Source organism: Lissotriton vulgaris, unplaced genomic scaffold, assembly GCF_964263255.1.
Source record: "Lissotriton vulgaris unplaced genomic scaffold, aLisVul1.2 SCAFFOLD_2925, whole genome shotgun sequence".
NCBI classification, from domain to species: domain Eukaryota; kingdom Metazoa; phylum Chordata; class Amphibia; order Caudata; family Salamandridae; genus Lissotriton; species Lissotriton vulgaris.
Window position 1 is genome coordinate 28069 of NW_028246326.1, and position 20747 is coordinate 48815.

The following is a 20747-nucleotide window of genomic DNA, read 5'->3' on the forward strand; positions in this document are numbered from 1 at the left end:
ACTGACCGGAGCCCTAGGCTCACAGACGAGAAGACCTTCTTCCCGAACTGCTCAAATCTCTTGGATTCCCTGTCGGGCGGGGCCGACGGGAATGCGGACTGGGAGTTGGAGGCCTGGATGACCAGGCTCTCGGGGGTGGGGTGGGTGGACAAAAAGCAAGGGTCGCCCGGTGCCGGGCGGTAGCGTCTGGCCACGTTCCTATCCACAGGGGGACCCGTGGCGGGCTTGGACCAAGTGCCCAGCAGAACGTCACACAAGGCCTCATTGAACGGCAGAAGGGGCTCCGCGGAGCCGGACTGCTGTTTGAGTACCTCAGTGAGGAGATTAGTCCTCACGGCCGCGACGGGGAGCTCAAGGTTTAGGGCCTTAGCTGCCTTCGTCAACACTACACTGTAAGCAGAACCCGCCTCCGAAGCCACAGTCGGGGGCGACGTAAATCCAGTGTCTGGCGATGTGTCAATACCACTGGCCTCCCCAAGCTCATATGTCCAGTCCTGATGAGACTGGCAATCACGTGCCAGAGGGTCCTCGGACCCCTCCCACTGCTCCTCGTCACCCAGCTCCTGGAGACCAGGATGAACAGCCAGGGCCTCCTCGTGGAGATAGAATTCTCCGACGGCCGACGGAATCGGCGCCCAGCGGCGCCCCTCCGACGCCTGAGGCGGACCGTAGGAAGCATTGGGGTCGGCAACCACTACGGCTGCCGGGGACGACACCTGAAGGGACGTCGCCGGTGAGGTCGCAGGGTCGACCGGCGAGGTCCCGGATCCGGAGCCGGATCCAGCGAGGTCGCGCGGCGCCGGGACCGAAGTCGCCAGCGGCGCCGGGGCCGAAGCACCCGACGTCGTCGGGGCCGAAGCGCCCGACCCGGAAGGACCTCCAGACGGAGCCGATCGGCCCGAAGGCGCCACGGGAACCGACTGAGGAGGGAGGGCCCTCATGGCCATGAGGTACCTCTCGACCTCCTCCTGCGACGCGCCGTGCCCAGGGACCCGAAGGTGTGGGGCAGGCGGCGACGCTTGCGACTCCCGCGGAGCCGCGTGGGCGGTGTCGCCCGAATCCCCGGTCGCATCGTGCGAGCGACGGGGCGGGTCGGAGGACCGATGGTGTCGCTCCGACCTCTCATGCCTCTTACCTGAGGACTTGGAACCAGACGATCGGTGACCACTCCCGGAACGGCGATGACTCCGACCTCGCGACCTGTCCCTCGACCTCCCGTGGGACCGGGACCGGGACCTGGAGCGGCGCGGGGCCGACTGCCTCAGCTCGAGACGCTTGCGGGACCGCTCCCGCCTAGCCTTCGACGTCAGGGCCCGGCAGTCGTCACAGGTTCGATCGTCGTGGTCGAGGCCTAAGCACTTCAGGCACCGGCGATGGGGGTCCGTGACCGACATGAGTCGGCCGCACTTCGAGCAAGGCTTGAACCCGGGCATCTCTGGCACCGATAGTCGAGAATCGACTAAGTAGAGGATCAAAAAGATCAAAAAAGTTTTCAGTCAAAAAGTGACTTGGGGTAGAGCTTCTTCCGGATCTGCGCTAGCTGGCGCGGAAAAAAGAAGAACTGACGTCAGCGCGCATGGGCGCCGTCTATATACTCCGATGACGTCATCCCGGCGCTCACGACGCCGACGACGGACGCGGAGCCGCAGACGACGCCTACCAGCGCGCAGGGGTATTGCTACGCAAAAATTTCCGGATCCAGTCTGACGCCTGGGGATATTCTAAGGTAAGGAATCTATCACTAACGTGTCTCTTTCAGATGACTATGTCACACATAAGGTGTAGACACAGATCTTCACGTCGCTGAAGCCACCGTCGACGATGTCGTCGTCGACGAAGAGGAAAATGGCTCAGAAGACTCCAGTTGGTCTTTATCTTTAAGCCTCTGCAGCCAAATAAAGAGGCCTCCCTCCCGAACTTTGAGGGTTTTAATGGAAAAGGTACGATATGCCTTGCAGTCTTTAGAAGAGTGGTTTGTGTAAAGGCAGTAGAGACAATCTTTATGCTGGTCATCTACATAAAGTCTCTTTTTTCCACAGGAACCACAGGGCCTAAAAAGGCCTTTCTTAGGTGTCTCTGCCATGAAGAACCAAAGAACTTCAGTCAGAAGATGAAAATATGAAGCAAGAAAACACTGGAAATCCAGAAGAGAAGTAAACTGAGCAGAGCTCAGAGGAGACTCCCTTAGCACAACGTGCGGTAGAAAATCTGAGGGACAGGAGCTCCTTCCAGGAGGGTTCTAGAGGGAGGTGATAGCTGATTGTCTCTTCTCTAGAGTTTGGTCCTTTTTACAAAAGGATATGGATATGTTACTAATGTGAGGCCTTTGGCCTATTTCTAATGGCACATTACTTTATTTGGGTACCAGGGACTCCCATCCCGACGACGGGGAATGATTCAGGCATGTGAATCCATGAAAGATACCCTAATACTGGATAAAAATAATGTATTTTTCTAAAAGAGGATTAATACGCTTGATATTAAAGTTATCATGTCGGACTATTCCAAGTTCATTCCCGCACGCCACCTTCCTTAGAGCCAAAGGAAAAAAACCTCAGCATCCACTGCCAGTACCCAGTAGATCCGGTCTGCATTATGCCCTTCCCCCTAAATCAGGGTCTGAAAGAGCCCAATTTAGTACCAATGGTGGCTTGAATAACCTTATCCTTAAGAAGTATGTGCACGCTAGCAAAAACATATGGGCTTGTACTCGGGCTTGATGACCACTCTTGGGAACAGTCTGCCTCAGAAAAAGTTGTAATCAAAATCTGTACTGGGGCTCTACCCTCATATCCACAAGAACAGAATTAGAATTGTTAGTGTTAATTAGGGTGCTGGCTCTAATTAATTTGTGCTCCAGTAAATTGCTAAAAGCTCATATAACACAGGCCAACATATTATGTACTTCGTTATGGGTTTCACCATTGTGGGGCCTTCAGAATGTATACAATGGCTAGCTGAAAACGGTTTGCTCTTCTGCTCCTGGATGGACCCCATATAATACCTCCGTGGTTGCTTCACATAGAACCCATGGGTTGGATTGGGCCAATGCTGCTGCTTCCTGTGTTGCCATCACATACAATAGGGCTATGAAGCAATATTTCAATGTTACATTACAATCTACTGCAAGCCAGTCATGAATGCCAACTTCAAAGATTTCTGTGACCAATTAATTCATTTTCTACATTAGATCATTTGCTTTGGATTCTACAGGGTAATACGTGTGCAAATGATGGTCCTCTAGGATACAAAATGTTCAATTTCATTAGAACGTTACCGAATGTAGCTATGTATTGCAGATTATGTAGGGTAATCTTTAGTCAAAAACCATCTGCAAGAATTCTATCCCTTTCATCATGAATACCACCTTGAAAAAATGCATTTTCAGCCAGTTAAAATATTATTCAATTATCAATGTACATCATCACTCAGTAAATAAAATGAACCTATAATATATAGAGCTAACTTCTCACAGGGTGTGCCTGGACATTCCACTGAGGCAATCACCCTTAATTTACAAACTACAACTTTCTCCACACACAATACCTCACAACCAATTCATTGAATGCAACTTTGGCCACTGATATGATTATGTTAGTCTTTTATTGTGGCATTCCACCAATGATGAGCCTCCGACAATCCTAGCATAAAACTCCTATCCCGCACAAATCGCGCTTTACTCCTGTTGATTAACAACCCATCATATAACTTATCTTGATCACATGAATACCTTTAACTATCATTATTTCTCTTGGTCATGTCTCCAATTTCACACTGCCATCATATCCCCAACTTTTCCCTTGAACTGGCAACGATCTATTATTCAAGGATAGACGCAACCCACAAATGTCATTACGCTTTTCCTTAAAACATATGTATTCTTCCTCATCCTTACAACATGGTACTTTCAAGTGCAACAACTGTCTTATTCTGAAATAATAATTATACTATGGAGGGTGTGCGGGTGTGGAGGGACGGGGAATAGACCAAGATAGCTACTATCCTTGGGAGCTCGTCTGGGCATTCTAACCGGTCTGTTTGCTGAATGGGCGCTGCAGCAAGTGATCAGTTGGGGGGGGGGGCGGGGGATAATCAGAGAGCACTCTGGTGTATGAAGCATGGAGTCAGGCAGCAGCAATAGACAAGAGATGGAGGCTCATTGCAATCTGTATGGTTGAAAAGTTGGAGGTTCTAGGGTTCCGAGTTCCCTACTTGGAACCTGGAGTGGTTTCTTTCTGTTGGCTGCTGGGACGTTGTGCTGACAAGGGAATGAACTTACTTGCTCTTATCACTGCCTGTTGAGCCTCCTTTTATTGGTAACAGTTTGCTGTCAGCTGCAACATTCCCTGTGTGGTGCCCTTTACTCACTGCAGATATTGGTCCAGCAGACTCATCTATTTTTCAGAACTCGGATCCTGGAGCATTTGACGTGTTCACTGGAGGCGTGTCCAGGGGTGGTTTGTTGGCCAGACAGGTGGATGGATACCCGGCGAGTGAAACGCTACGATGAGATTCTGCATTTGCCAGCCAACTGCATTAACTCACTACTGTGCGCAGCAGCCTCTAACGACTAACGACATTGCATGCATCAGCAGCCGCCATAGCAGAATTGATTGGGCCCAAACACCCACTGAAACCAGCATTGTACACTACTTGGCACATGTGGATAATATCGGGCAAGCTCCATCACCACAAACTGTAACGCACATGCTTGGCGGACATGTTGGGTGTTTGCGAACTTCCTAAAGTGTGCACTACTGCCTACAGAAATACACACATCTAGTGTGCAACGAGGCAGCCATTTTGAGGTGGGAAGAAAATAATTTTTTTTCATGGGATTTACAATGTTCGTGGACAGGCACACCGGTATTTGTGATACTGTTAAAATATTTGCAATAATTTACGGTAACAGGCACACCTGTGTATTGTGGAAAGTTTAAATAGCTAGTATCACTGAGCACACTTAATACCAAACCTGCACACCTGAAGAGCGCAATACCAATCAGTGACAGGCACAGCTAAATTTAATTAATAATTATTATAATGTGGCAGCAACTCACCCACATATTGTCACCTCATGGAAAGAATATTAGCTCCATTTCTTTTAGTACCTGGTACTCCTCAATTAAACTGGCAACAGAGGAAGAAAACTTTTGTAGCATATTTAGAGGCAACTGAAGGTGTACACATGTACATCGAAAAAGAAAAAAAAGTGCTTCTATTATACACTTTGTGTTCAGAAGGCAGGAATATTCTGAAAATGTACCCTTGGCAATAGTTAGTGTCCTGACAAATGGAGGAGAAGAGGATGATTCTTTAACTGTGATTGATGAATATGCATCCATTATTAACACATTGGATAAAAGATTTAATCCTAGGAAAAACATAGTACTAGAACGTCACAAGTTCCTTCAACGCTCCCAAATTCCTGGGGAGTCAATTGATGATTTTGTTGCCTTACTCAGAACACTTGCTGCTGCATGCAACTATGGAGAATTCAGAGATTAAATTATCTCTGATCGATTGATTGAAAGAACCAGCAACGAGAATACATGAAAAACTTTTATCCACCGAGGACTCTGATTTAGTGACCGCTCTCAAGTTGGCTAGGAGCATTGAGCATTCTCAGATTTGCATGAAGGAAATTAATGAAGGAGTTAAATCCACTGAAGTGAAAACTGAATCTGAAACACAATTCTAAACAACCCATAAAATGAGGTGATGCTAGTATTCTACCTAATCCTGAAGTTTAACCATCCAAGATGAAGAGTGACAAGAATGAGTCTTCGAGTGAGAGACGCCTTGGTAACTGCAACATGCAGAAGTTGTGACATTGCATGTTCAACAACAGTGCCGAGCAGATCGAGCGAAGGTACTCCTCTTGCGTGGATCAGACCCTGTGCAACCTCCTAGTGTACCTGCTGGATGCCGAGGGCTGAGCTAATCTGCCCTGGCATTCAACGATCATTGTATGTGGTTTATCACTAGGAAATTCCTTGGTGAGCCGGCCACTTATAGAAGTGCATGGCCTCCTAGCATAGAAATCTGTGATCCAACCCTGTCCTGTTTGTTGCAGTACCACATGGCAGTGGTGTTATCCATGAGAAACCAGTTACAGCATCCCTTTAATGGATGCAAGGAAGGTTTTCAGCACCAAGAAGATGGCCCTCAGCTCCAGAAGGTTGACATTGAGCTGAGACTCTGCCGGAGACCAGAGGTTTCTGATCTCCACCTCTCCAGGTGGCCGCCTCAACCCAGAATGGACACATTGGTCACTCTGGGTGACGCAGGAAGAGGAGTCTGCCGCTTGCCCAATCATCGTCCAGCAATCACCACAACAAACCATTTGCATTCTCCTCAAACCTTGATATGGTTAGAGAGGTCCCCTTGACGCTGGCACCACTGAGACTTCAGGGCCCACTACAGAGTCTGCATATGCCACTTGGCATGCTCGACCAGCAGTGTGCCAGATGCCATCAATTACAACAGCCACAGTCTCAACCTCACTGAAATCCAGGACTGAGGCAGTGCAGATTGACATCATAGCCTGAATGTCCTGGATTCTCTTTCCTGGGTGAAAGGCACAAAACCCAACTGTGTCCAGAATGGCTCCATTGCAGGGAGTGTCTGAGAAAGAGTCAGATGTGGCATGTTGATGGTGAACCTGACAAATGCCTGGAGCTAGTCCTTCAAGAGCTTGTCATTAAGGTGGGGGAAGACTGGCACCCCTGATTTCCAAAGATGGGCACTGGTGAGACCAAAATCTAGCACAGTGAACTGAAAATGCTCCTATTCTACCATGAACTGCGCATAACTCTGGTGGGCCTGCAGAACAGGTATATGGGAATAGGTGTCCTGCTGATCCATTTCTACCATCCAGTCTCCAGGATCTAGGGAAGGATTCTCGCTCACCCGCTCAACAGCCTTTTTGGCCAAAAGGGCTTGCACTTCCAGTCACAAAACAAAAAACTGGACCTTTGTCAGTCGTTGGGGAGATGGTGAAGATGCGGCGGCATAGAAAGGAAGGAGAGGGCACAGTACTTCAGAACAATTTGCAGGACCCACCTGTACGATTTTATGGCCTCCCAACCTGACAAGAATCATCAGATACTGCCTCCCACCGAGGGCCCATGCTCCAATAAGGGCATGCTAAAGAGGTTTTGCATTTGGGGCTGTAGGGGTAGAGGACTGGGATGCCCTTTTACATTGAACACAGGTGTGGTGGGCAACACAGCGGCAACAGTGAAACTGTTGGGAGTCATGCTGGGATTGCATTGGCAGGCGGTGTGGGATACCTCTTCTGAAACTGCGGCTGGCGTTGTGGGGCAGATCAGCTCTAGGAGCATGCCGTGGCCCTGCTCGCCTTAAACTGCTCAGGCAATCCTATTAAAGCAGCATGTTCATGAGGGATGAATGGACGTTTTAAAAAAACAGGTGGACCGCAGCCAGGTTTAGCAGCGAAACGCAACACAAGCGTAGATGGTCAGTCTGATCGAATCTGTGGTTTCCAAGCCACAACGAATAGAGAACTTGGCAGCATCTCGGTCATCCTGAATGGCCTGGGCAAGGACAGATCAGAGATCTTCAGAGACAGCCAATGAGTCCCAAACTGTGTCGGAATAGTGCCCCAGCAGGTAGCTGGCATTCACTGACCTGAGCGCCAAGCTGTTGGAGGAAAATACTCATTTGTCAAAGGTGTCAACACGTTTTGTCTCTCTGTCTAGGGGAGTAGTTGGGAATGTACTCTGACTTGTATTGCTTGTGGACTCTTGCCCCACACAAACTTCCAAGGGAGGGTGCTGAGAAAAGCAGAATCGCCCAGGGCAGGGCAATGGCGTCACTCAACTTGGTGTTTGACTGGTGACCTTGAGCAAGGAGTGGCTTATGCCCCCAAATAAGGTGTCAGCTAAGGATTCATTAAATGGCAAGAGGGACTTAGAAGATGTTTGCCCTAGCTGTAGAACGTCAGTCAATAAGAAAGCCACAACCTCCAAAGATGGGGTTGGAGCTGGAGGTCAAGGACTTCAGCCACCAAATGCATTACCATGGCGGCATAGGAAGCTGACTCCCCCATGGCTGGTCTAGTGGGTGAGAGAAGGCCCACTTTAAAGAAGCTGTCGAGGCCACGAGCCTGAGCGAACTTCTCACCTGCGTCAATCACTGACTGAGTCTGTGCAAAAGAGTCAATGTAGGGTGTGTTATCTCCTCCGTGGAGATCAAAGGTAAGGTAGGTTCTGTCCAGAGTTAGATAATTACTTTAACAGCATTTATAAATAAAAAGATAAAGTAAAACACACCTAGAATGATGTAATCAATATCAATTGTATTCATAAATGAATTCATTTTTCTGGTATACAATTAGGGTTATAGCTTAGTCAGCCTGTCACAAAAAACAATTTTGTATTTAAAAAAGGCGGCGCAAACAAACTAATCAGTGATAAGGTGATCTAAAAGTGTCAAAGTGATTTGGGTAAATCGCATATATACAGGGCTGTACAAAATGTATATAAAATGTTCATTCATAGACATCAATCTCTATTTAATTCAATCTTCAATCCAAACATGGTTTTGCTATTACATGGAGTGTAGAGAATAGGGAAAGATTGTGTAGGCACGTCAACGTTTCAATCCAAGAAAGTGTGTGATTCAATTGAAGTCACGCCGGGTCTTTAGGACGGGGTAGGATAGCCAGTAGTAGTAACCATTAAAGATCTGATGTATGCTTCGCTTAGTCGATCCACCAGTCAAGAATGAAAAACTGTGTCATTTTAGAACCATCAGGGGTAGGTTGAGTCAGTTTCTGAATGCAGGAATGTAGATGAGTCACATCCACTGTTGTGCGAATCAAGGGGCTCTAGCCAGCTGGTGAAGGTGGCAGAGCAAGCGGAAGAAGTGGCGCTCCGCTGTTGTCAGGTGCAGCGTCCGGCAACGTCAGACTGGTGTTGTCTCGAAGTCGGTTAGTACTCTTAATAGCTTCTCATCTGGCATTGACTGATTCAATGCGGATGTCCAAGTCCAAGGGAAAGACCGCTACAGGGTTCGGACTGGAGTCCCAGTCATAAAAGACTCTTGTTTAGTTGGCATAGAGGGCGAACCCATAGGTGGAGGCCAGCTCTGCTCCGTGGGCCCAAACACCCACCAGAAGGAGTCATCAAGAAGCCAAAGGCACAAGTTACTTACCTTCGGTAACAATAAATCTGTAAGAAACATTAGTAGTGATATATTCCTTACCTTAGAATGACCCCCGGCGCTAGTCTGGATCCAGAAAATTTGTCAGCAGTACCCCTGCGCGTTGGCAGGTGGCGTTGTGCGGCTCTGTGTCAGTCGTTGGCGTGGTAGTCGCCAAGATGACGTTGTCAAGTCAAGTCAGAGAATTTATATAGCGCACTACATACCCAGAGGGTCTCAAGGCGCTTAAGGAGGGGTGGGGAATTACTTGTCAAATATCCACGTTTTAAGTTGCTTTCTGAATGCTAGGTGGTTCTGGGTAAGGCGAAGGTAAGTGGGAAGAGAGTTCCAGGTTTTGGCTGCCAGGTAGGAGAAGGATCTACCTCCCATGGTGGTCTTGTTGATGCGAGGTACAGTGGCAAGGGCTTGGTTGGAAGATCGAAGCTGGCGGGAGGGGGTGTAGAAGGACAGTCGTGTGTTGAGGCATTCTGGTCCGATTTCGTAAAGTGCTTTGTGTGCGTGGGTTAGGAGCCGGAAAGTGATCCTCTTATTGACGGGAAGCCAGTGGAGGTTTTTCAGGTGACCAGAGATATGTTCTTTACGCGGGATGTCTAATATGAGCCTGACTGAGGCGTTTTGGATTCGTTGGAGTTTTTTCTGGAGTTTAGCGGTAGTCCCGGCGTAGAGGGTGTTTCCATAGTCCAGTCGGCTCGTGACCAGAGCGTGGGTGACCGTTTTCCTAGTTTCGGTGGGGATCCAACGAAATGTTTTTTTGAGCATGCGAAGAATGTTGAAGCAGGATGAGGAGACGTCGTTGACTTGTCTGTTCATTGAAAGTGAGGAATCCAGGATGACGCCCAGGTTCCGTGCGTGGTCTGTCGGGATGGGTGCTTTTCCAAGGGCTTCTGGCCACCAAGAGTCGTCCCATGCGGAGGGGGAGGTACCTAAGATGAGGACTTCTGTTTTATCTGAGTTCAGTTTCAGACGGCTGTGTTTCATCCATTCGGCTACTTCTTTCATTCCTTCGTGTAGGTTAGTTTTGGCGGTGCTAGGGTCATTGGTGAGTGATAGGATCAGTTGAGTGTCATCCGCGTAGGAGATGATGTTGAGGTTGTGTTGGCGGGCGATGGCCGCGAGGGGGCTCATGTATACGTTGAAAAGGGTGGGGCTGAGTGAAGATCCTTGTGGTACGCCACAGATGACTTCAGTGGCCTCCGACTTGAATGGTGGGAGGCGGACTTTCTGGGTTCTTCCGGTGAGGAACGAGGTGATCCATTCCAGTGCTTTTCCTTGGATTCCGATGTTTCTGAGGCGCTGTAGAAGGGTGCTGTGACAGACTGTCGAAGGCTGCGGAGAGGTCGAGGAGGATGAGGGCGACTGTGTCTCCATTGTCCAGTAGAGTTCGAATGTCGTCTGTTGCTGCGATGAGGGCGGTCTCAGTGCTGTGTTTTGCTCGGAAGCCGGACTGTGAGGAGTCGAGGGATTTGTTGGCTTCGAGGAAGGCGGCGAGCTGGTTGTTGACAGCTTTCTCGATGACTTTGGCCGGGAATGGAAGGAGCGAGATGGGGCGGTAATTTTTGAGTTCGGTGGGGTCCGCTGTGGGTTTTTTCAGAAGGGCGCTGAGTTCGGCGTGTTTCCAGCTTTCCGGGAAGGTGGCGGATTTGAAGGAGCAGTTGATGACGTCTCGGAGGTGCGGTGCTATGATGGAGTCTGCTTTGTTGAAGATGTGGTGAGGGCATGGGTCTGTGGGGGATCCTGAGTGGATGGAGTTCATCAGGCGGATGGTGTCCTCAGTGGAGATTGTGTTCCAGTTATTAAGGATGTTTGAGGGGGGTGAAGGTCCAGCAGATGGTTGGGTGGGTTGATCTCCGGGTTGGTCGTCGAAGCTGTTGTGGATGTCTGCAATTTTGTTGTGGAAGAATGAGGCTAGGGAGTCGCAGAGGGCTTGAGAGGGGGTGATGTCGTTAGAGTTGGCCGAGGGATTGGTACATTCCTTGACGATGTTGAAAAGTTCCTTGCTGTTGTGGGCGTTGTTATCTAGTCGTTCCTTGAAGGCGGTTTTCTTGGCTTTTCGGATCAGTTGGTGGTGTATGCGGGTGGCGTTTTTGAAGGCGTCCTTGGTGCTGGTGGTTGGGTCTTTTTTCCAGGCCTTCTCAAGGGAGCGGCAGAGTTTCTTGGATTTCTTAAGATCATCGTTGAACCATGAGGCCTTCTTGCTGCCAAGTTTGCTTTGTCGTTTTTTCAGTGGTGCTAGGATGTCGGCGCTGTTGGATAGCCATTGGGTGAGGTTGGTGGCGGCTTGGTCGGGGTTTGAGGAGTGGGCTGGGGGGTTTAGAAGAAGCGATGAGGAGATCTGGTCGATGGTGATTTTGTTCCAGTTTCTTTGCAGAGTTGGTTGGGGGTGGTTGTTGTGTTTGGGCTTGTTGTAGGTAAAGTGAACGCAGCTGTGGCAGCTACTTAGAAGCCGGCCTCGAGCGCTGACATCAGTTCTGTACACGACTTTCCGCGCCAGGAACGCAGAGCCTTGTAATATTCTGACCACTGGTGCCATGAAACTAGGGATGACCTTAACCCTAGAAATCAGTTCGCCGAATGGGGAGGATGGGGTGGGCGGTAAGGAATCTATCACTACTTAGGTTTCTTACAGATATATCGTTACCGAAGAGAAGTAACTTGTTCATGTGAAAGAAACATGTAGTGATAGATTCCTTACCTTAGAATAGATACCTCAGCAATACCAACCCCGGTGGTGGGTCTGCGAACCAAGATCACACCATAAAGTCCTGGAGAACAGAACAGCCATAGGATAGAGGCTGAAAGATCAGAATGATAGCCTAAATAAACCAGACTCTCTGCTCAGGAGGATAAACCCGAAACTGCCCTAAGTCCAGAATCGCTCCGATGAAGAGGCGCTTCGGAGAGGGAATCCGGTGCAACTTCGCCACATTGATGGAGAACCCAGCAAATGCAGGTCAGCCGTAGTCTGGAGGTAGGAGACGACTCCCTGGGGCGAGCCCGCCTTCAACAACCAGTCGTCGAGACAGGGGGAAGACTGGAACTCCTGATCTGCGCAGATGAGCTGCGACCACCGCCATCACTTTCGTGAACTCCCGAGGGGTGCTGGTAAGGCCGAAGGAGAGTACAGTAAACTGAAAGTGCTTGTGGCCTACCGTGAACCGCAGGTAACACCTGTGGGCCGGCAGGTCGGGGATGTGGAAATATGCGTCCTGCAAGTCCAACGCTACTATCCAGTCTCCAGGATTGAGGGGAGACCAGACCTGAGCTAGCATTAACATCTTGAACTTCTCCTTCTGGAGGAAGCTGTTGACGTTCCTGAGGTCCAAAATAGGACGCAGGCCCTTGTCCTTCTTGGGGACCAGAAAGTAGTGGGAATAACAACCAAGACCTACTTCTGACCCTGGAATGCGCTTCGATGGCCCCTTTGACCAAGAGGGCCATGTCTTCCTGCTGAAGAAGTGAAAGATGGTCCCCCGACATGCGGTGGTATTGAGGTGGCATGGCTAGAAGGGTAGTGAAGGGGAGGGAGTAGCCCATTCAGATTATTTGCAGCACCCACCTGTCTGAGGTGATGTTGCGCCAGTGGGGGAGATGATGGCGAATCCTGCCACCCACTGGCATTTGATGGGCCTGAAAGTTCAGACTAGGAAGGCTTGGAGATGGATGCTGCGGGGGTGGAGGTGGACTGACCCACCCGTTGGCCCCCAGAACCGCCTCGACGCTCCCCACGTCTGCGATGAGGTTGTTGTTGCGCAGGCCCGTGGCTCTGGAATGAACGTGTTGGGGCACCCCTTCCGTGGTCACGAAAGGAATGAAAGGCAGAAAGCGGAGGAGGGCGAGTGGCCGACAGGCCCAAGGACTTAGCTATAGCCCTCGAGTCCTTAAAGAGCTCCAACGCACTATCTGCCTTATTGCCAAAAAGGCGAATGCCATCAAAGGGCATGTCCATCAGAGTGTTCTGGACATTCCCCGGGAAGCCAGCTGTCCTCAGCCAGGCGTGGCGCCAAAGCGCCACCATCGTGGAAATCGCCCTGCCCAGCAAGTCGGCGGTATTAAGCCCACAACGAATGGGGAACTTAGCTACATCTCTCCCAGCTGCAATAGCCTGGGAAAGTACTGTCCGGGACTCCTCCGGACAGTAGGCAGCACTTGTGCAACCGTGTCCCACACAGAGTGGGAATAACGGCCCAAGAGGTATGCAGTGTTCAACGACCGCATCCCTAATCTGGCAGATGAAAACAGCTTATTGTCAAGCTGCTCCAGCTTCTTGGATTCAATATGCGGAGGGGCGGCAGGGAACGCACTCTGGGAAACAGAGGCCTGGACAACCAGTCTCTCAGGAACGGGATGTTGGGAGAGAAAGATGGGGTCGTCCAGAGCCGGGTGATGGTGTTGGCCCACGCTCCTGTCCACAGGAGCCCCTGTGTTGGGCCTGGACCAAGTGCCCAAAAGAACGTCCGAAAGGCAGCAAGGGCTCCAAAGAGGTTGCCGCAGGCTGAAGCACTTCTGTCAGGTTAGTCCTGACAGCCACTGTAGGGAGTTCGAGGTAGAGGGCCTCGGCCACCATACGCAACGCCACTGTGTAACTAGCTCCCTCCTTCGTAGCCACGGTAGGAGGAGACAGCAGGCCAAGGTCAGGTGAGGTATCAAGACCTTTGGCATCCCCCAAGTCCTCTGCCCAATCCGGATCACAGTCACATTGTTGTGTAAGAGGGTCCTCAGAACCCTCCCAGTCCTCCCTTTCCTCTGAAGTCTGCAAAACAGGCTGAAAATAAGGAGGGCTGACATAGGGGTAAAAATGCCCCATCGGTGTCGAGCGACGCTGATCAGACGCCGTGTCCGGGCGGAAACTGGGGTCGACGTCGGCGGTAGCACCGGTCGACGTCGGCGGTGGTGCCGGAGGAGGGCAGGGGTGGGGGGGCTTTCGACACCAGTGGAGGTGTTATGAGATCAACCAGTGACGCCTGGGCCCAGAGCACGGAAGCAGAGGGGGGCCTGCAGCGTCGGGGCCGAATCCTATGGCAGGAGAGCCGCCAGCGATGAACCGGCAGTAACCCCAAGTTGGGCCCGCGGGCCTGTAGGCGCACCAACGGGGCCAGACGGCTCACAGAGTCGGTCAATGGCAGTAAGAGACTCTTGCACCTGAGCAGGCATCACCAACAAACTCAGAAAGGGCGGGCAGGCCGGCGGCGACATCGCAGGCTCCGCCGGAGCAGCGTGGGTGGCACCACCTGCACCCTCAGCCGCGACGGGTGAGGGGAAGTCGAAGAGCGACAACGCTTCTTCGACTTCTTTTTGGAATGCTTAGACTTACCTGACCCAGAGGGCGTAGATTTAGATCCAGAAGAACAATGGTGATTGCTCCGCGACCTGTCCCTGGACCTCCCACGGTGCCAGGATCTTGAACGCGCGGAGCCAACTGCCGGACTTCCAGCAACTTTCAGGACGGCTCCCGCCAAGTTTTCAGCAGCATGGCCTGGCAGTCGGGGCACGACTTGGAATTCGTATGAACACAGCAGCAGACCAAGGTCAAGCACCTACACTCAAAGTTTCAAAATTTTATGGACATGTGCAACCACAACCGACAAATGCTGCTGAGAAATGTCTGTATACAATTGGAGAGAAACAAGGGAAGTGCATTAAATTAAAGTCAATACAAAAAGTACATATTTTTAAAATGTTCTCCTTTTATTAAATTCTTGTTGAAAAGAGGACTGGCACACAGCCAACGAGTTTCATTTCCCAGTGCCACGGGAACTTTGTCAGGGCTTTTCGTAATATCAGCTGATTGTGTTTAACGGCTTGGAAAATTCCAAAAGTTATCATAGAGAGAGTGGCTCAGTCAGTACTTCAATGCTAAATCAATTGTGTGATTTGTGGGTTCCGAATAAGGAATCTCCGAAAGTCAATGTCAACCAAAAGGAAAGTACTGCCACTGAGTACGTCATAAAGTAGATCAAAAACGGGGCGGAAGGCCTATATTGTATCATAAGATGATTCCTTCAGGTGTGCCAAACAGAAACAGCGTTTCGCCATGGTCAACAAGAATTTAATAAAAAAGGAGAACATTTTAAAAATATACACTTTTTGTATTGACTTCGGGGCACGACTTGGAGTCGCGGTTGCGCCCCAGCCAATAGGGACACACACACGGTGTGGGTCAGTCACCGACATCATGCAGTGACCGTCCCCACAGTTCTTGAAGCCGGGCATCCCTAGGACGCCACAAGTCGATCGACTCAAAAGTATTGAGACAAAAGGCCTGAAAAAACTCAGTCAAAAATGTGACTGGGGATATGTGCTCTTCCCGGATCTGCGCTTGCACGCAAGGGTGGCGTCTAAGTAGCTGCTGCGACCAGGACGCCAAAGACGGACGCGGAGCCACACGACGCCACCTTCCGACGCGCAGGGGTATGGCTGACGAAAAACTTTCCGGATCCAGAATTCTAAAGTAAGGAATCTATCACTATGTGTTTCTTTCAGATAGCCAGAACATAACTGCGTGGCAGTCTTTGATTTGTTGCTGAGGTGACAGGCCTAGAAACTCTGGTTGTGCCGGAACCAGTTGTGGGATCAACTCCTAAAAGTTAACTAACTTCAGGAGCAAGTTCTAGATCCATGGAGCTGCCCCTGCACCTGCTCAGGTGAATGAGAGGCGAGAGGGAACAGAGTCCCGCTTTGATTTATGTTTCTTTTTAGAGACTCACCAGATGATTTGGATTATGACGAAGACTGGTCTCGGGAGAGGATAGGGAAAATCCTTGTGCGAATAGGACTGAACCTTGGGATTGGACCGTTATTAAGAGATGTCTCAGTAAGGATTCTTTTTATGTGCGGGATGTCCCGGGTGGCTTTCGGGTCCATTGACAGTCACTTAAGGTCTTGGAGTCACTCAGAGAAGACCGAAGTCCTCATCATGGGCTCCAGCCCCTCTTGCTGGGATGACTACTGGTGGTCCACAGCACTTTATACCCCCTACATCCTCAAACCACACATGAAACCTAGGCATCATCCTAGACTCCACCTAGAGCTGCCAAATCAATGCCATCTCATCCTGCTGCCACATGCTAGGCTTGCTCTGAAAGACCTTCAGGTGCATACCCACGGAGTCCAGAAAGACAGTCACCCACGCACTCATCAGCAGCAAAATTGACTACTGCAATGCACTCTACGATGGCATCAACCAACAACTCCTCAAAAAACTGCAAGACATTCAGTTTGCCTTTGCCACTCTCTTATTCAACATTTCCCACCGCAAATATATCACTGGCCACCTGAGAGATCGCCATTGGCTCCCAGTCAACAAAAGAACCCCTTATAAGCTCCTCACACACACACCTACAAAGCACTACACGACATGGGACCTGCGTACCTTAACCACCACCTCGCATTCCGCGCACCCACCAGAGATCTCTGCTCTGCCAAAATGGCCCTTGCTACAAACCCACGTATCCGCAAGAACACGGCCAGAGTAAGATCATTTTCCTACCTTGCAGCAAAGTCCAGAACACCCTGCCTCTCCACCACAGTGCCTCCGGCGGATCAGTTGTCTCCCCCCCCTCCCCCCCCCAATTCCCTCAGCGCCTTGAGAACCTTACGGGTGAGTAGTTGAGCTTCATAAGCAATCACATTGATTAATTGCTCACACAGAGACACCACAGGTACATCTGATGGGGATCTGTCACAGATATTTGCTTGTGACAGTCCATACAAGGCATAAAACTAGTCATTTTAGGGAGGGGGGTGGGGAGGACACTCATAGGATTTATTTCCTATGTAAAAGGACACTGCTGTGGAATAATATTATGTGGGCATAAATGCAGTAATGATTGCTTGCTCGCCTTTTTCTTGCCCAGCAGTTACATGTCCAGCCATTTGCACTCAAGAACTTTCAAGTGTAAACAGGTTTGTGAATCAAGCACTCTGTTTTTGCTCTGAAGCTATAATTACTCCTCAGAGATGAGTTTGTATTGTATATGGTCTGTAATGTCCGAGAGCTTCACAATGTGATAATGATGCTGAGCTCTTGACAACATACCATAGATATTTAGTCTTTAGCTCAGATTTTGCTCTTACAGTAAAATGGTCTTCTGCATTACCTACTCTCATTCACAAATTTTATCTGGCAGCTCTTTACGTAGATGCTCCTGGGTAATCATGTTTGACCTTAGACAATCCTTTCATCCTTCAGTTCTGACTTTGCTCTCACAGTATGATTACAGCCATACACTGCGGGATAATTAACTTTCCCAGGTTGCCCCAAGTGTGGGCACCACTGATCCATCAGGGCAACCAATATATTCTTCTAGATCTCCAGCTCTGCCTTTGCTCGCAAGCTAGAACTGCTCGTCTATGATGAGTTTACATAGTAAATGCACTGTGAGAACCTCAAGTCATCTCTGCATAAACCTGGCTAAGCTTTGACAATACAACTGAGTTATACAGTTGTTCTGGCTGTATTTTTAAAAAAAGGCAAAAAGTGATAACAGACATAGAGGTCTGCTGACCCCAGCAAACCATCAACCCTGTGATGACCACCTTGTGAAGACCACCAATAGTGATGGCCACCAACAGTAGTGAGTTGCAACTTGGGACCTACCTCATGAGTATTGCTACTGTAGGTCATTTTACAACCCACTCCAATTTGGAATTTTGTGGACCAACATATTTAAAAATGTTCTGAAAATACCACACTGGGCTCAACTTGTGTTAATCTACAAAAGAACTGAACCAAGTTTCAGACTGGTAGTTGGTTGCCCTCTCTCCCAAGGGTCCAGATAAAAAGGCCTATAAGAAAAATGGTAAATTACTACTGCCAACTATCAGTCTACCAACAGCCTAGTGAGTGGCCAGCTTTACGAGGCTATGTGTGGATGGTTGGCAACATGCTTCATCTTAACCAGGAAAACGATCTGTTCAGTACCATAACTGACAAAAGAAAATGTAAGCTGCAACCACCGCTTCATGTCAACAGCCCAGCACATGGACAGTCCCATGTCAGAATAACGGCAAGCTATGTGCTCCCCTCTACGATCATAGAAAGGGATTTGGACCTCTGAATCGTCACCGACGTCTCAGCACACACACCAGATTATTAGCCTGGCCATCAAAAAGCCATGAAAAGACATGCAGTCAGGTCGCTCAGGACAGGCGTACAAACTTATTAACCATGCACGGATATTCTTATCCAAACTGAAGTACTAGGCCTTCTGTGAAAATCTGTTCTGCTATCAGCTCTCATTAAGTAGTAGCACAAGACATGGGTTGCAAGACTCTTATCATTGTTTTTGGTTCTTTTTATCTTAACGGGGACATTGGAGTAAACAAACATCTGCCAAACATTTGTTGAAAGAAATAAAAGAATTACTGTCTGGAATTACACCGGCATGAACGTCAAACTATAAAACCAAGACGCTGTTTGGGCATAACTAAAATCGGTTTAGATCTCTAACTTACCTCCATGACTTATAACCTTTTTATATGGTTCTATTGCTGTCATATCCACTCTGTGATCCTGATCTCCAATACGAAAGAGGCGCCAACGTCGACCTTCTTCCTTCTCTTCAGCTGCAGTATATTCTGGGATAGAATCTTTCTGAAGTATTTCAGTAGTTTTGGGTTTGGGAAGATCATCTGTTGAAAGATAAACACTAAAAGTTGTGTTCTTTACAGGTTTTGGTCAAATGTAGTGTTTGTCAATGTTATCTCCTGCATTTGCATGTGTTTATTGCAGTGAAGAATAAGAAATCCTTTGCATTTTAAAATGACTGTCATTTGTAACACCTGAAGGTGGCCTGTTAGGATCTACGTGTGGCCTTTGAACTGGCCTCTCCTCTGTGTTAGATGAAGAAGTTTAACATTTAAACAGTATAACCAGGGCCAATGGAATTATGCGTGAGGGGATGGCCAAATTACGTGGCAGGGTTTAATCAATTATGCGTCAGGAAATGCCAAACTATACTGCATAATGCAGCACATTTTGTGATCATATTACCTCATTTTATATATATATATTTTTTTAAGCTCTGTCTGGGCATTGGTTGCACCTTTTGAGTACCACTCTAACACCCAAATATATTAATAAGCAGTAGCATAGGCTAGGAAGGGCCTTCCACTGCACAGCTACACATGAGCATGCTTGTTTAGTAACTTTTCAACCATTTCAGCTAGTGACAACATTAGGTTTTGTTAAAATATGCAAATTATGCAGCGGAAGATGGATTGTGTGGCAAATCAATAACTATGCGAAAAACGCTGCTGCCACACAATCGCATGATTCTAGTTGCCTGAGTACAACCTATTTCCCAAAAAATATATCAGTTTATGGAAAGGATGTGTGTGAAGATATAGTCAAACTGATTGCTGCCTCACCGAGCTTAAAAGAGTGTGGTCTGACACTGCCCACAGATATCTGCATACTGACCGCAAGCCCTTGGTGGATGTGTTTGGGTGCGTTGGGGTAAGGCAAGTTCATGGACAAACAAGTGTACGTTCTAGCGAAGAAAAACTTTACAGACAATGTTTTTATATTTTTTGGGTGTATAGCACAACTTACCTAAAAGAAGATGTGGATAGGACATATCTTGGGAGTCAAGTGCAAAACCTACTTAACAGTGAGTTACTTGAAGACGATTAGAGGTGGCGCTTGCAGGAAGCTACAGTTTTGTGTTTGGTTATGGACCATGTCGTTAAGAGTTCGCCCTTACTGAGAAATCACATAGTGACATTATGCCCTTTGGACAAGTATTAGGAGTTGTCATGCTATTGTGATTTTTGAAACCCATAGGTTTGTTAGTTGTGTAACTGTCCTTAAGAAGGAGGGTGTTAGGGCTTGCCCCTGAAGATCACATAGGTTTGAGGGCGCAAAAGTGAGAGAGAAGATATTTGGTGGCTTTACGTTGACACAGCAGTGCTATTAAAAACGTATTACTATTGTGCTTCTTGTCCTGCACAATCATATGGTATTGCCCTGAAGAGGACTTCGCTCAAATCTTGTCAAGCACTTGAGATCAAAACACATCTGCACATTATTGTTTTATGAGGAGCACAAATATTTTAGATGGACTTTGAAAACCTGTATCGAACTCAAGAAGCAGTTTTCTCTAGTCAAAAGGATAGTAACCTTCACATGGAATACAAGAAGTGCAATTTTTAGGTTCTAACAAATATTCACTGCATTCGTATTAAGATTCAGGACATCTGAAGCAAGGATGTGAATCATTAGTTATCACTGATATTGGATTCTAGGTCGTACATACTGTTTCTCGTTTTTGTGAAGTTTTGTAGGTATTGTTGACTATTTGTTAGCTATGAAGGTAAGTAAGTATTGCTTCAAAGTCATTTACAGGAACACACTGAATAAACTCTGTATTTTCGTACACAAATAATTCTTTTAATTTATGGCCAGAGTCCAAACTCGGTATGGTCTTGTTAATACAAGACCTAGTTCTTTAAGAAAATAAGAATACCTGAAACAGTATAGTCATTTGCAGAGGAAGAATGTGCTAATGAGGGACTGGGGTAGAGGCTCAGGTGGGCGCATTGTGCACCATTGTCTTCAA

The 20747-nt window shown here is 48.4% G+C and overlaps 1 protein-coding gene across 1 annotated transcript in view; it reads right to left on the reverse strand.

Moving 5' to 3' along the window:
* Positions 1 to 20747, reverse strand: part of LOC147665994 (BCL2/adenovirus E1B 19 kDa protein-interacting protein 2-like) — a 196119-nt gene that overhangs the window by 20823 nt on the left and 154549 nt on the right. Inside the window, exon 6 of the mRNA XM_086949341.1 lies at positions 18643 to 18819. Coding sequence (XP_086805467.1) covers positions 18643 to 18819 — 177 coding nt within the window. The remainder of the gene's footprint in view (positions 1 to 18642; positions 18820 to 20747) is intronic.